Source organism: Carica papaya, chromosome 3 (assembly GCF_054855325.1).
Source record: "Carica papaya isolate Zhongbai chromosome 3, ASM5485532v1, whole genome shotgun sequence".
In the NCBI taxonomy this organism is placed as follows: Eukaryota; Viridiplantae; Streptophyta; class Magnoliopsida; order Brassicales; family Caricaceae; genus Carica; species Carica papaya.
Genome location: NC_142311.1, coordinates 4559099 through 4570629, shown reverse-complemented (window position 1 = coordinate 4570629; position 11531 = coordinate 4559099). Strand labels below are relative to the sequence as shown.

The window sequence follows — 11531 nt, the reverse complement described above, 5'->3', positions numbered from 1 at the left end:
CTTCTTCTTCTTCTTCTTCTTCTTCTTTTTTCTTTTCTTCCTTCAAGTACCCCTTTTGTCTTAATTTCAAAAAAAATGCAAACATTCTTAATTTGAAATTATAAAAAATTTGTTTGAGAATAAAGAAGGAGATGACATTCAAATTAAAAGTTTTGGTTCTCTGAAATTAAGGTCCAAAAGAAGAAGAAAATAGATGCCAAGAAAAATGATTTGAAGAAATTTTGAATTTTTTTAATTTGACGTGGTTATATGTGTCAGATCATCTACTAACGTATTTTAGATTGGTTTATATATGTAATTAAACTCATATTAGAGCTAATATGGTATTTTTATCTTTTAAAAATTAAAATTATATATAATATTCCACGTGGAAACATTGCTGCCATCTCCAATTACCGATTTACCCCTCATTAAACTTGACTTTTGACATTATTCATTTATTGGAAAATTCAATTTAAATTTGATTTCTTTTCATTTTTATGAATCATTTTTCCATTAAAAAATAAAAAATAAAATTCTAAAGTTATTCTCCATGGTTTGTTGTAGACTTTATTAATTTTAAATGATAAAATAAGTTCAAAGTACTTTTCTACTATTCAATTTTTTTTTTATTTTAATACTATTTTTTAAAATTTTTATTAAATACATATTTAATACTAACTGTAATATAAAAATTATTAAACTTAAAATATATAATCAATGACATGTTAAAATTAAAATATGAGAATAATAATATAATATATGATATGATAATTATATCAGACTAAAATATTTAAAATTTTATCAGAGCATTCGAATTTTTTTTTCTCCTTCAAATCATTCTTTTTATTTGAATCTTTATTTAGAAGGCAGAATTTTTAATTTAACATTATTAAAAAATTATCTAAAATTAGTTTGAGACTCAGAATTAAACACGTTATTAATTAGATATTATAATTTTAACTTATTATCAATCAAGTGCAATAGATTTAATAATCTATAAATAATAATTATTGATAAAGGTAATTTTAGTAAAATCTTAAAAATATAAAATTAAAAATAAGGCAAGAAAAGTATATATAAAGACTACGGATAGAAAAAATTTTGTGATAGCAGTCTAACCGGGAGTTGGTAATCCGTTACCGTTACCGTTTGCCTATAAAAAAAACAAAATCCTTCCCCGTGGTCCCCATCGAAAACATCTGAAGGAACCGTGTTCTTTATACATCCATCTTTACCACTCCTCCGCGTGATCCCATACGACGCTTCTAGACAAGAATTTCTTTCGGGAAAACTAAAAGCAAACAGCCATGGGTGCATCGGACAAGGTACTCTTCAAGCTATCTTCGAAATGATAATTGTCCGCAAACTTTCCTGGATTGTTATTTTCCTCTGAGAAATTCCTTTCGTCATTTTCTTTTTGAATTTACTGCTTTAATCTAGTGTTTATTCAACCTGAACAGAGGATATGTAGAACGAAACGAGGTTTAGTTTAGCTTAACGCCGATACTTGTAGTTTATGGGTATGATCGTTTTTTTTATTTTTTATTTATGAGGAATTACTTCTATAATGCATATATATGTGTCTGTGTGCGTATATTTTCATTTTTGCTTTGGTGAAAAGTGTATAATTTGATTTTACTCTATTTGTGCTATTTTTATTTTTCAAATAAAATCCTATTGTAAATTAGTCCATGAATTGATAACTTTGCTTTTAAGTGATATTTCTTCTCCAATATTGTTTTGATTTAAGCTTCTTGCTTTCTTTTGTTTTTGGTTTTGCTGTTCTATAGTTTGTATTCTACGGTTTTCATTTAATTTATATGTTGATCTGGGGTATTTAAATGATGTTAAGATCACTTTTGGCTTAGTGTGTGGACCGGTTTTGGTATGCGGATTAATTGTATGGCTCATAATTATCTTATAAACTGTAGTATACAACATTATTTTAAATATGTTCTGTCCTCTTGAATGATACCATGGGTATACCTCTTGACTTGTTTTGGTTACCAGGGCAGTGAACATTGATGATCATGAATATTTTTTAAAAAGGCTTTTTTAATTGCACGAATGAAGCCTGGTTTTAAGTTTCTCTGTAAAGGGTGTGTAATCTCTGCCAATTAGCTAATCTGTCTGAATAACTAAACAGAATTTTGAGGGTCGGAGGTTGAACACTTGGTAAGATCCTTCAGTTGTCTATTTTTAATTTCTTTTTAATATCTTTCTGTAGTGTGATTGAACACCTAATCAACTTGCGCCCATTGATATTCATGTAGCTGTTGTCTTACTTTGGTTCGGATAGGCATGCATGGAAGACATAGCTTCTGTGGCTCTTATCTTATTTGCATGAAACAACACAAAAGGAATCTAAGTATCAGAGGTCCTTCTTGATTGTAGGTCCCTCACGGATAGATTTTGATGTTTTGTCTTTTTATGTAGACAATGTCTGAACGCCTAATCACTTCACAGATTCTATTGATATATATTTAGTTCTTCTCTCATTTTGGACAAGGGTAAACATGCATGAAGTACAGAGTATTGTTGGTGGGAAGTGTGAAAAGCTCTTGGAATTTGTTTACACAAGGATAGACATGTATGAAGCATAGACCAGTGTTGGTGAGAAGTGTTGCTGTGGGTTATGGATTGTACAAAATGAACAGATTTTGTGGAATTTATTTGGAAATTCACACTTAATTCAACTAGAAGATAAAAATTCTACCGGAAGATGATAGCAATCCTAATGAATTGTTTGTTCCATAGAAGGAAACAAAAAGTATGTGGAATGATGGGTTCTTTCTATTTGATGATTTCACAGGATCCCAGAGAGGAGGTTATTCAAGCATGGTATATGGATGACAGTGATGAGGACCAGAGATTTCCTCATCACAGAGAGCCAAAACAATTTGTATCACTGGACCAACTTGCTAGTAAGCATCTCCTACGCATTTATTTTGATAATGTTTTCTAGTTTCATGTTTATAACTTATTACTATCAATTACTTTGGCCTTTTAGAGCTTGGAGTACTCAGCTGGCGGTTGGATGCGGATAACTATGAAACTGATGAGGAATTGAAGAAGATCCGCGAAACTCGTGGTTACTCCTACATGGTTGGTTACACAAATTTATAATGTTCTTGGATAAATCCATCAACTAATCTGAACTATCAGGACATGTGACTCTGTGTGCTCGTATAATAGTCTCAAAATGATAACAAGTGGACAGTTGGGCCCTTTTGAATTTTTTTCAAATTGTAAAATTTTAAACAAAATCTTCAGTAATTTCAAACAAGATATCTGTAACTGTCGCAACTTCTTTAATTAAGCCTTTCCATGCATTTTTTTTAACAAGTTAGATTAAAAAACCCTTCCACAGGACTTCTGCGAGGTTTGCCCAGAAAAGCTGCCAAATTATGAAGAGAAAATAAAAAATTTTTTTGAAGAACATCTTCACACTGATGAGGAGATCCGCTATTGTGTTGCAGGAAGTGGTACGATTAGTATTCTCTTTTCGATTCTGCAGCCATCACATACCTGGCAATTCATAAGCTAATGCTTTTACTGGTGAAGGTTATTTTGATGTTAGAGATGATAATGACGCTTGGATTCGTGTGTGGGTAAAGAAAGGAGGAATGATTGTCTTGCCTGCTGGAATCTATCACCGCTTTACATTGGATGCAGACAACTACATCAAGGTATTCTAACTATGTTCTTCGTACAATCACTTGAATTTTAAAATTTGACAGTTTGTCTTGATCACTCAGTTGATAAAGTTATTTCGATTAGCACTTGTGTAATTGATGAGAGCAAAGGCATTTGAATGACTTAATATGCCCCTATCACATTTACAGTAATTTTATGATCATCATTAGTTTGTTAAAGTAAAATGGGGGATTGTGTTAGTAGTGATTGTGGTGGCTTAACAATTGCATGGCATGAGATACGGGATCAGAAATACACTGGTTCTATGACATCATCTTGGGAGAGGAGTCACAAAATTTGTTTGAGTGGACAGTGGGGCAAAGTCACATTGTTGTTTCTGCCATTTAACTATGATCTATTACACATTTGATGCATGCGTGCACATGTATGTATTTATATAATTGATGTAGGAACAGCTAGGATTAATTCGCCTTATTAGTAATTCGGGATAAAAATTTGAACATCATTATCGGATAACACAACAAGAAAATCAATTTTTTTTTTAATAAACAGCATTATTAACAAATGCACCAAGGGAATGCCAAACCATATACAAGATATTTATATATCTATTAGTAAATCAATAAAGTTTCCTAAATTCTCCATAGACTACAAAGCATGACCCAATAACAAAAACCAAGGTTTTGGAACCTTTTATTCTTAATTAAATCAAAACCATTCTTCTCTTCCACCCCTTCAAAAGCTCTTGTATTCCTCTTCTTCTAAATCGCCCAAAAGATTGTGATCGGAATGATGTCCTTGTATTTCCTCCTCCCACTGATTTCCTTCCATGCCCATAACTCATCTTTAACTCCTGCCACCAACCACTTCACTCCTAATAACCCATAAACCATGGTCCAAAGCTTGTAAACCTTCAGGCAACAAAAGAGTAGATGATTGCAAGTCTCCGCAGTCTTTTTACAGAAATAGCTACTATTCACCAGAATCTTACCGCATCTTATCAACTTATCAGTGGTAAGAATGCACTCTCTGCTAACCTTCCAAGCAAAAGAAGCCATTCTGGTTGGGACTTTCACCTTCCAAATTTGTCTAACCTGGAATCCAATGCCATTATCATCATGTTTAGTCAAAAACTTATAGTATGATTTCACCGAAAAAATCCCATTCTTAGTCAGAAACCACACTGGACTATCATTCTTGCCATCTGAGGACATATGAGATTAAGTGTCAAGAATCTTCTCATACTTATTGATCTCCTAATCATTGAGATTCCTCCCAAATGTAATTTGCTACACCCTCTCACCCCCTTCCAAGGTCACCTTCGCTAATCAAGATGTCTTTCTGTTGTGCAATGGCAAAGAATTGAGGATACTAATATCTTAGCGGTCCACCTTCCATCCTCGAGTCCTGCTACAATCTAACTCTCTCCCGCTTGCCAACTACCCATCTAATGCATTCATGGGTGAACTTTTATAAATATTAAAGAACTTTTTATTGGATGATTGGACAATTAAACTTCTATAAATATCTTTCAAACAGTAAGCTTTTGTAAGTAGGATTAAATTACTAATTCTTATAATGATAAGAATAGGAAAACTGATATGGGTGCTGGAAACAGAAGAATCTTTCCGGCTAAGCTGATTTGCAAGACAAAAATTCCTCCTCGCATTGCTTTTTTCACTTGGGAGGCATGTTGGGAAAAAGTCCTCACTTTGACAGGCTGAAAAGTAAAGGCAGGATTATTGTAAATGGTTGTTACTGCTGTCTTAAGGCAGAAGAAACTTGTAATCATTTACTTTTATGGTGCCCTATTGTGTATAACCTATGATGCAGGATTTATGATTTGTTAGGTACTGATTGGATAATTTCGGGTTCGGTTGGGGGGGAGATTTGGGCTTGGGATGATTTATATGTAAAAAGAAACATTGCCAATATCATCCCTTTGACTGCTTTTTGGGTCATTTGGAAAGAGCGGAATAGAAGAGTTTTTGATAGTATAGAAAGTAGTTGTAATAGATTAATTGATAGGTGGATATACTTGTTTGGGACAATTATGCTAGGTTATGACATTATTAATTATGAGAATTTTGGAATGTCATTGATACATTAACTTCATCGTAGATGTTTTTGTACATAGGTAATACCCTTTTTTTGGTACCTTGTGAATAATACTTTACACTTTTTATTTTAAAAAAATGATAAGAATAGGAAAACTAAATACTTAAAAAAGAAAAAACTCTTGAAGGCACTAAAATTGTTCAAGTCTTCTAATAAAATGGTGCAATCTCAACTCAACACAAAAGTCCAAATCCTGGACACATATGTGCTAAAGATTATTTCAATTCTATTCTTGAGGAGTATCTGGTCAAAAGGGAATTAGTCACAAAAGTTCACGCATTTACGCCCCTCAACAAAATGAGATAGTTGAAAGAAAAAATAGACATTTATTAGAAATTGCACGAGCTATATGATCTAATCTTATGTTCCCAAAATATTTTGGGGAGATGCCATACTCATAGCAACCTACTTAGTCAACTGAATGTCTTCACGTGTTCTACAATTCCAAATACGGTGTCAAGTCTTCAAAAATACCTATCCATCAATATGGCTCATCTTGTCAATTCCTCTAAAGGTTTTCGGGTGCTCATCAGTTGTTCATGTTCCTCAACAATTTAGAAGCAAATTTGATTCCAAAGCCATAAAGTATATTTTCCTTGGATATATGCACCAAATAAAAAAAGAATATAAATATTACTCTCTGGTCATTAAGAAATTCTCTCACTCTATGGATGTTGCATTTTTTGAAAACAAACCATTCTATTCTAAAAATGATGTTTAGAGGGAGTGTGGAAATACAGAAAAACATCCTTTTTGGGAATTTGGGAATAACACCCAAACACAAGATCCCAAACCTGTTGAGTTAAATCCTCCTTATCCATTTATTGTTTCACAGACATCACTTTTAGTCTAGAAGACCCCTCTTAAAGTATTCCTCCCAACAATGAGAAATAACTTTTAGGATGCTCAAGAAGACAAAAAAGCCAGGCACCTGTAGAGGAACAAATACAAAAAGAGCTAGCTATGAAGCTGGACCAGAGCCAATCTGGGAAGAGACATAAGTAGTTAAGACTTCTAGTAAGTTGACATCTTCAAGATCTTGATTTACCAATGCTCAAAAGGACTTAGGCCATGTACTCATCATTCTATTTCCAACTTCATGTCATCTAAGAAATTGTCACCTGAATATTGTGCATTTACTGCTAAACTCACGGAAATTCAGATTCTCAATGGCATTCAAAAAGCCATCCAAGATCATGAATGGCAAGCTGTTATTAAGGAGTCAAGACCCTTGAGAAAGACGGTACATGGGAACTTGTTGATCAACCTCTGAAAAAGAAACCTACGGGATACAAATAGATCTTCACTGTTAAATACAATGCAGATGGTAACATAGATAGATTTAATACTCATTTAGTTGCTAAAGGCTTTACTCAATTTATGGTATTGACTATCAGGAGACCTTTGCACTTGTTGCAAAAGTCAACACCATTCGAGTTCTCTTGTTAGTGACAGTGAATTCTTATTAGAAACTTCATCATTTAGACATCAAGAATGTCTTTCTCAATGGAGACTTAAAACAAAAGTGTACATGGAGATCCTTGAAGTAACTCAAAGAAGGTTTCTAAACTAAAAAAAAATCTTTCTATGGCCTTAAGAATCGCCCAGAGTCTGGTTTGAGAGATTCTCTAAAGTTGTAAAAATATTTGGATATGTCCAATATTAGTCAGATTATACCCTATTTGTTAAATATTTTCCAAGTGGAAGGATATCTATCATAATTTTCTATATAGATGTTATTATATTGACAGAAAATAATGAAGAGGGGATTATAGAACTTAAGAAAGTTTTGAAATCAAAGATCTAGGAGACCTAAAATACTTTATTGGGTGGAAATTATAAAGTCTTAATCAGGAATTGTGATTTCACAAAGAAAGTATGTCATTGATTTATTCAAAGAAACAAGATACTGGGTAGTAAACCTGCAGATACTCTAACGGAAGCAATCACCAAAAAAAATGGGAGAGGAAAACAATGTTTAATGTGACAAAGGAAGATGCCAAAGGTTAGTCAGAAAACTCATCTACCACTCATGGACACGACTAGATATTTGCTTTGCTGTTAGTCTGGCTAGTCAATTCATGAATAATCCTACTAAAGAACACATAAATCAATTGTATCATATTCTAAGGTATTTGAAGAAAGCTCCTTGATCTCTTCACTTCAGTAAGACTAAAAACAAGAATATTGAAGTGTTTACTAATGTATATTGGACAGGATCCAGTACAGATTGAAGATCCACTTTAGTGTACTGTGCTTGTGTGTTAGAAATTTGGTTACTTGGTGAAGTAAAAAACAAAAAATGGCTGCTTAGAGTAGTGCAAAAGTAGAGCTCAGAGCTATGGCCCATTGGATATCTAAGGAATGTGGTTAAAACACTTACTCAGCAAACTTAATGTTCAAGTAATATCATCAATATGATATGTGATAACCAAGCTGATATAAGTATAGCCGGTAATTTTGGACGAAACATGTGGAAATAGATAGACACTTCATCAAAGAGAGATAGAAAGGGGTATAATTAACATCTCCTTCATTCTTACTAATCAACAAAGAGCAAATATTCTGACTAAGGCATTACCAAAGGCAAAATTTGAAGATATGAGGTTCAAGATAGGCTTACTTGAATTTTCACAACCCAGATTGAGAAGGAGCATTGAAAATCGAGTGATTGTAGTTACTATATTAGAAACATGTACTTTCTAATTTAGAAGATATAACACTAAGGTTGACCAAGTCTCTTTGATTTGGTCTGCTATTTATTCTGGAAAATCCTCACTAATTAGGAAGATTCATAGCAAATCTCTTTGATTTAATTTGCCATTTATTTTGGAAATCCTCCTACAAATTAGGAAGATTTTTTTTTTTAACTATGATAACTTTTGGTATTATAAATACAATGTTTATATCATTATCAAAGACAGTGAAATATATAGCATTTTCATTCTTCACATTTTGCCCATTCCATTGGTCACTTTGTGGGTCATTTAGAAATGAAGAAATGATAGAATTTTTTGTAGGCTAAGTCTCATCTTTTGTTAATATTGGAGACCATTGATTCCAGTCCTTAAGTTATTTGTCTAGGGATCATCCCGTCCTCTAGAGAAGATCTTGGAAACTTTACTGGCTTTTTTTTTTTTTTGTTTTTTGCTTCTTAATCTTTTGCTTCTATACAGGGGTAGCTTCCCATTGGTGCCCTGTTATTATTTTTTTTCTCCTTTCTCTAAAAAAAGCTTTCTAAATAATTTTTTCCTCGGATTAAATTAGGAAAGACTTTAAAGATTCTATTAGGAAAAACTTTAGAAGAACAAAATCTTTTAGTGGTAAAATTATGAAAATCCTAACTCATAAAAGATTACTTATGAAAACTAAATACTTTAAAAGAATAAAATTCTGAAGTTACAAAAATTATTGTAATACTTCCTCAGTAGTATATTAGTTTTATATTTAAAAAAACTATAGTTTTTGATCAATTTAATTAATCTAAATCTAAACCATTCTGCATCAGCTATACACACACAGTATATGCAATAAAGTAAAATATGTACTGATATATAATATATTTCGAAGTATCATATAAAATATATATATTTATACATGGTTAAACGGTTAATTCGGGTTGACTAATCCATTTGATCTTTCTACTATGAGTAGGACAACTAAGTCTAAATAGATTTTGACTCATTTTTTAGGCGGGTTATTTATAGGTGCCGGATCATGACCCATTTATTAAATAGCTCATGTATAGGTTATAAGAGATTCTCATTTATGCTATGTGTTGATACTAATGCATTTTCAATACCCCTAATTGCAATAGGCTGATAGATTTAGAAACATAGGGTGTTTAAGGGGGTTGAGTTTTTCATCATTTACTTTTGTGTGTGTATAGAATTTATAGAGAATCTAATTTGGTGAGAAAAGGAGGGTGGTGCTCTAATGCCAATTGTTTAATCTATTTAGACTCATTCAGTACCACCAGGAGCTCATTTGTGTTGTAAAAGGCCTTGTGGGGATTCAGATATCACAGGCCAAGCATTTTGGTAATTTTGCAGATTGGATCAATCTGCTCACTTGATTACTGAAACTATAGCATCTGAGTTTAGAGTTCCCCAGTTCAATTATATTTAGTCGAAAATGATAACTTTACAGATTGGATCAATCTGCTAGCAAGATTATTACAGCTATTAACATCTGAGTCAAGCCTTCTTTAGTTTAACTATAATTTGCAGAAAATAATTTCTACCAGAAAGTTTGTGTACAGATATTAGCAGCGCAAGTTTTTTGATAATTCAGCTGATTGAATGAATAACATCTGAATTAAACCTTTTGAAGCTTAACAACAATTTGGTAGAAAATGATAACTCCTAGCAGAAAGTTGCAGTTATGTGACAGAAACACAGTTTTAATAATGGGATTTCAGATCTTACTAGCAAAATTTATTAAGTGTAGTGGCGACATTCAGATTCTAGTATACTCAATGGAAGTTAGAGCAATTAGGTAAAGATAGTTTATAATCTATTCTCATTTTATTTTATGTAGAAATGGATCATAACTTTCATATGAGTTACAATTGAACCAATTCACTCCTACATTGTATTCTGCAAACAAATTTACTTCCATATTGAATTTTATGATGTTGAATTTCTATTCAACCTCACTTTTGGTTCTTTATTTTTGAAATTGAAAATTAGTTACAAAGACATGGAATCATCATTGATCTATTCATGTCGGAGTCACTGATTACATTTGCAAAAGATATTGATCTGAAGATGTTACACTTCTATTCAACCAGACTCTTGGTTTTTTATTATTGAAATTGAAAATTAACTACAAGGACATGGAATCACCATTGGTTCCATTCATGGCAGAGTCACTTATTACACATAAAAGATATTGATCTGAAGTTTTAGATAGCCAATGTCTGCTTTGGTTATGAGCTATGTTTCTCTACCATATAAAGATGCCCAAGGCGCAGAAACCACTAAACACTTATTTGGTAAAATATTGGGATGCATGAAAATTGTGACGTTATTGTTGTGTCATGAAGTATACGTGACTAAGTACATGTGCAGTGGGCTTATGGTGTCAGCATATTTTTTGTGGTTGTTGAGGTTGTGTCATCAAATCTTTCGCCACATATATTGATTAAAATCTCTTCAATGTTCCTCACAAAGTAAAATTGGTTTGCAGGCGATGCGATTGTTTGTGGGTGATCCTGTATGGACCCCATATAATCGGCCCCACGATCATCTGCCTGCAAGGTACTGTTCTCCATGACTCGTGTACTACAGAAGTTGATTCTTTTATGCATATGATGTCTCTGAAACTCAAAAGGCTCATTTTAGTAGACATTAATTTTCCCCCATGCAGGAAGGAGTACCTTGAGAACTTTGTGCAGGGAGCTGGAGGTCGTGCTGTTGATGCTGCAGCCTGAAGTTTAAATTTCCTTCTAATAGGATCAACAGCTGAAGTATAATAAACTCTTTATTTGGCTATAATAATAAATGCAAAATCATGCGGTTGGCATACAGTATACACCATGTTGTGCTCTTATTGGCTTCTTATATTTATGTTTACCTGATTTCAGTTGGCTCCAAGTAACTAGAGATATACAAGTTGATAAAAAAAAATATGAATATGGCGTATTGTTTTTATGTATAGACAGAGATGTCGACCTCATTTACTTTCATCGTTGTCATAATTTAGCATGTATGCTTGTCAACTCCCTATTCAACATACTGTGGTATTAATATATGAGCTTGTTTGGTCCACAA

The 11531-nt window shown here is 32.7% G+C and overlaps 1 protein-coding gene across 3 annotated transcripts; it reads left to right on the top strand.

Moving 5' to 3' along the window:
* Positions 1-1147: 1147 nt before the first annotated feature.
* Positions 1148-11531, top strand: LOC110815934 (acireductone dioxygenase 2). Of its 3 annotated transcripts, none has more exons than XM_088215209.1 (7): positions 1148-1307; positions 2795-2906; positions 2993-3087; positions 3353-3467; positions 3547-3671; positions 10948-11018; positions 11128-11531. In XM_088215209.1, the coding sequence occupies exons 1-7, from the start codon at positions 1290-1292 to the stop codon at positions 11189-11191; spliced, it is 600 nt and encodes a 199-aa protein (XP_088071335.1). In that variant the 5' UTR covers positions 1148-1289; the 3' UTR covers positions 11192-11531. The 3 variants fall into 3 exon arrangements, with proteins under 3 accessions (XP_088071335.1, XP_088071337.1, XP_088071336.1); XM_088215210.1 differs by lacking the exon at positions 1148-1307 and adding an exon at positions 1349-1502; XM_088215211.1 differs by lacking the exon at positions 11128-11531 and having other exon boundaries at positions 5258-11017.

Coding starts and splice junctions, on each gene's coding strand:
- LOC110815934 (XM_088215209.1), top strand. Junction 2,907..2,992: donor ATCACTGGACCAACTTGCTA/GTAAGCATCTCC, acceptor TTGGCCTTTTAG/AGCTTGGAGTACTCAGCTGG. Junction 3,468..3,546: donor CTATTGTGTTGCAGGAAGTG/GTACGATTAGTA, acceptor TTACTGGTGAAG/GTTATTTTGATGTTAGAGAT.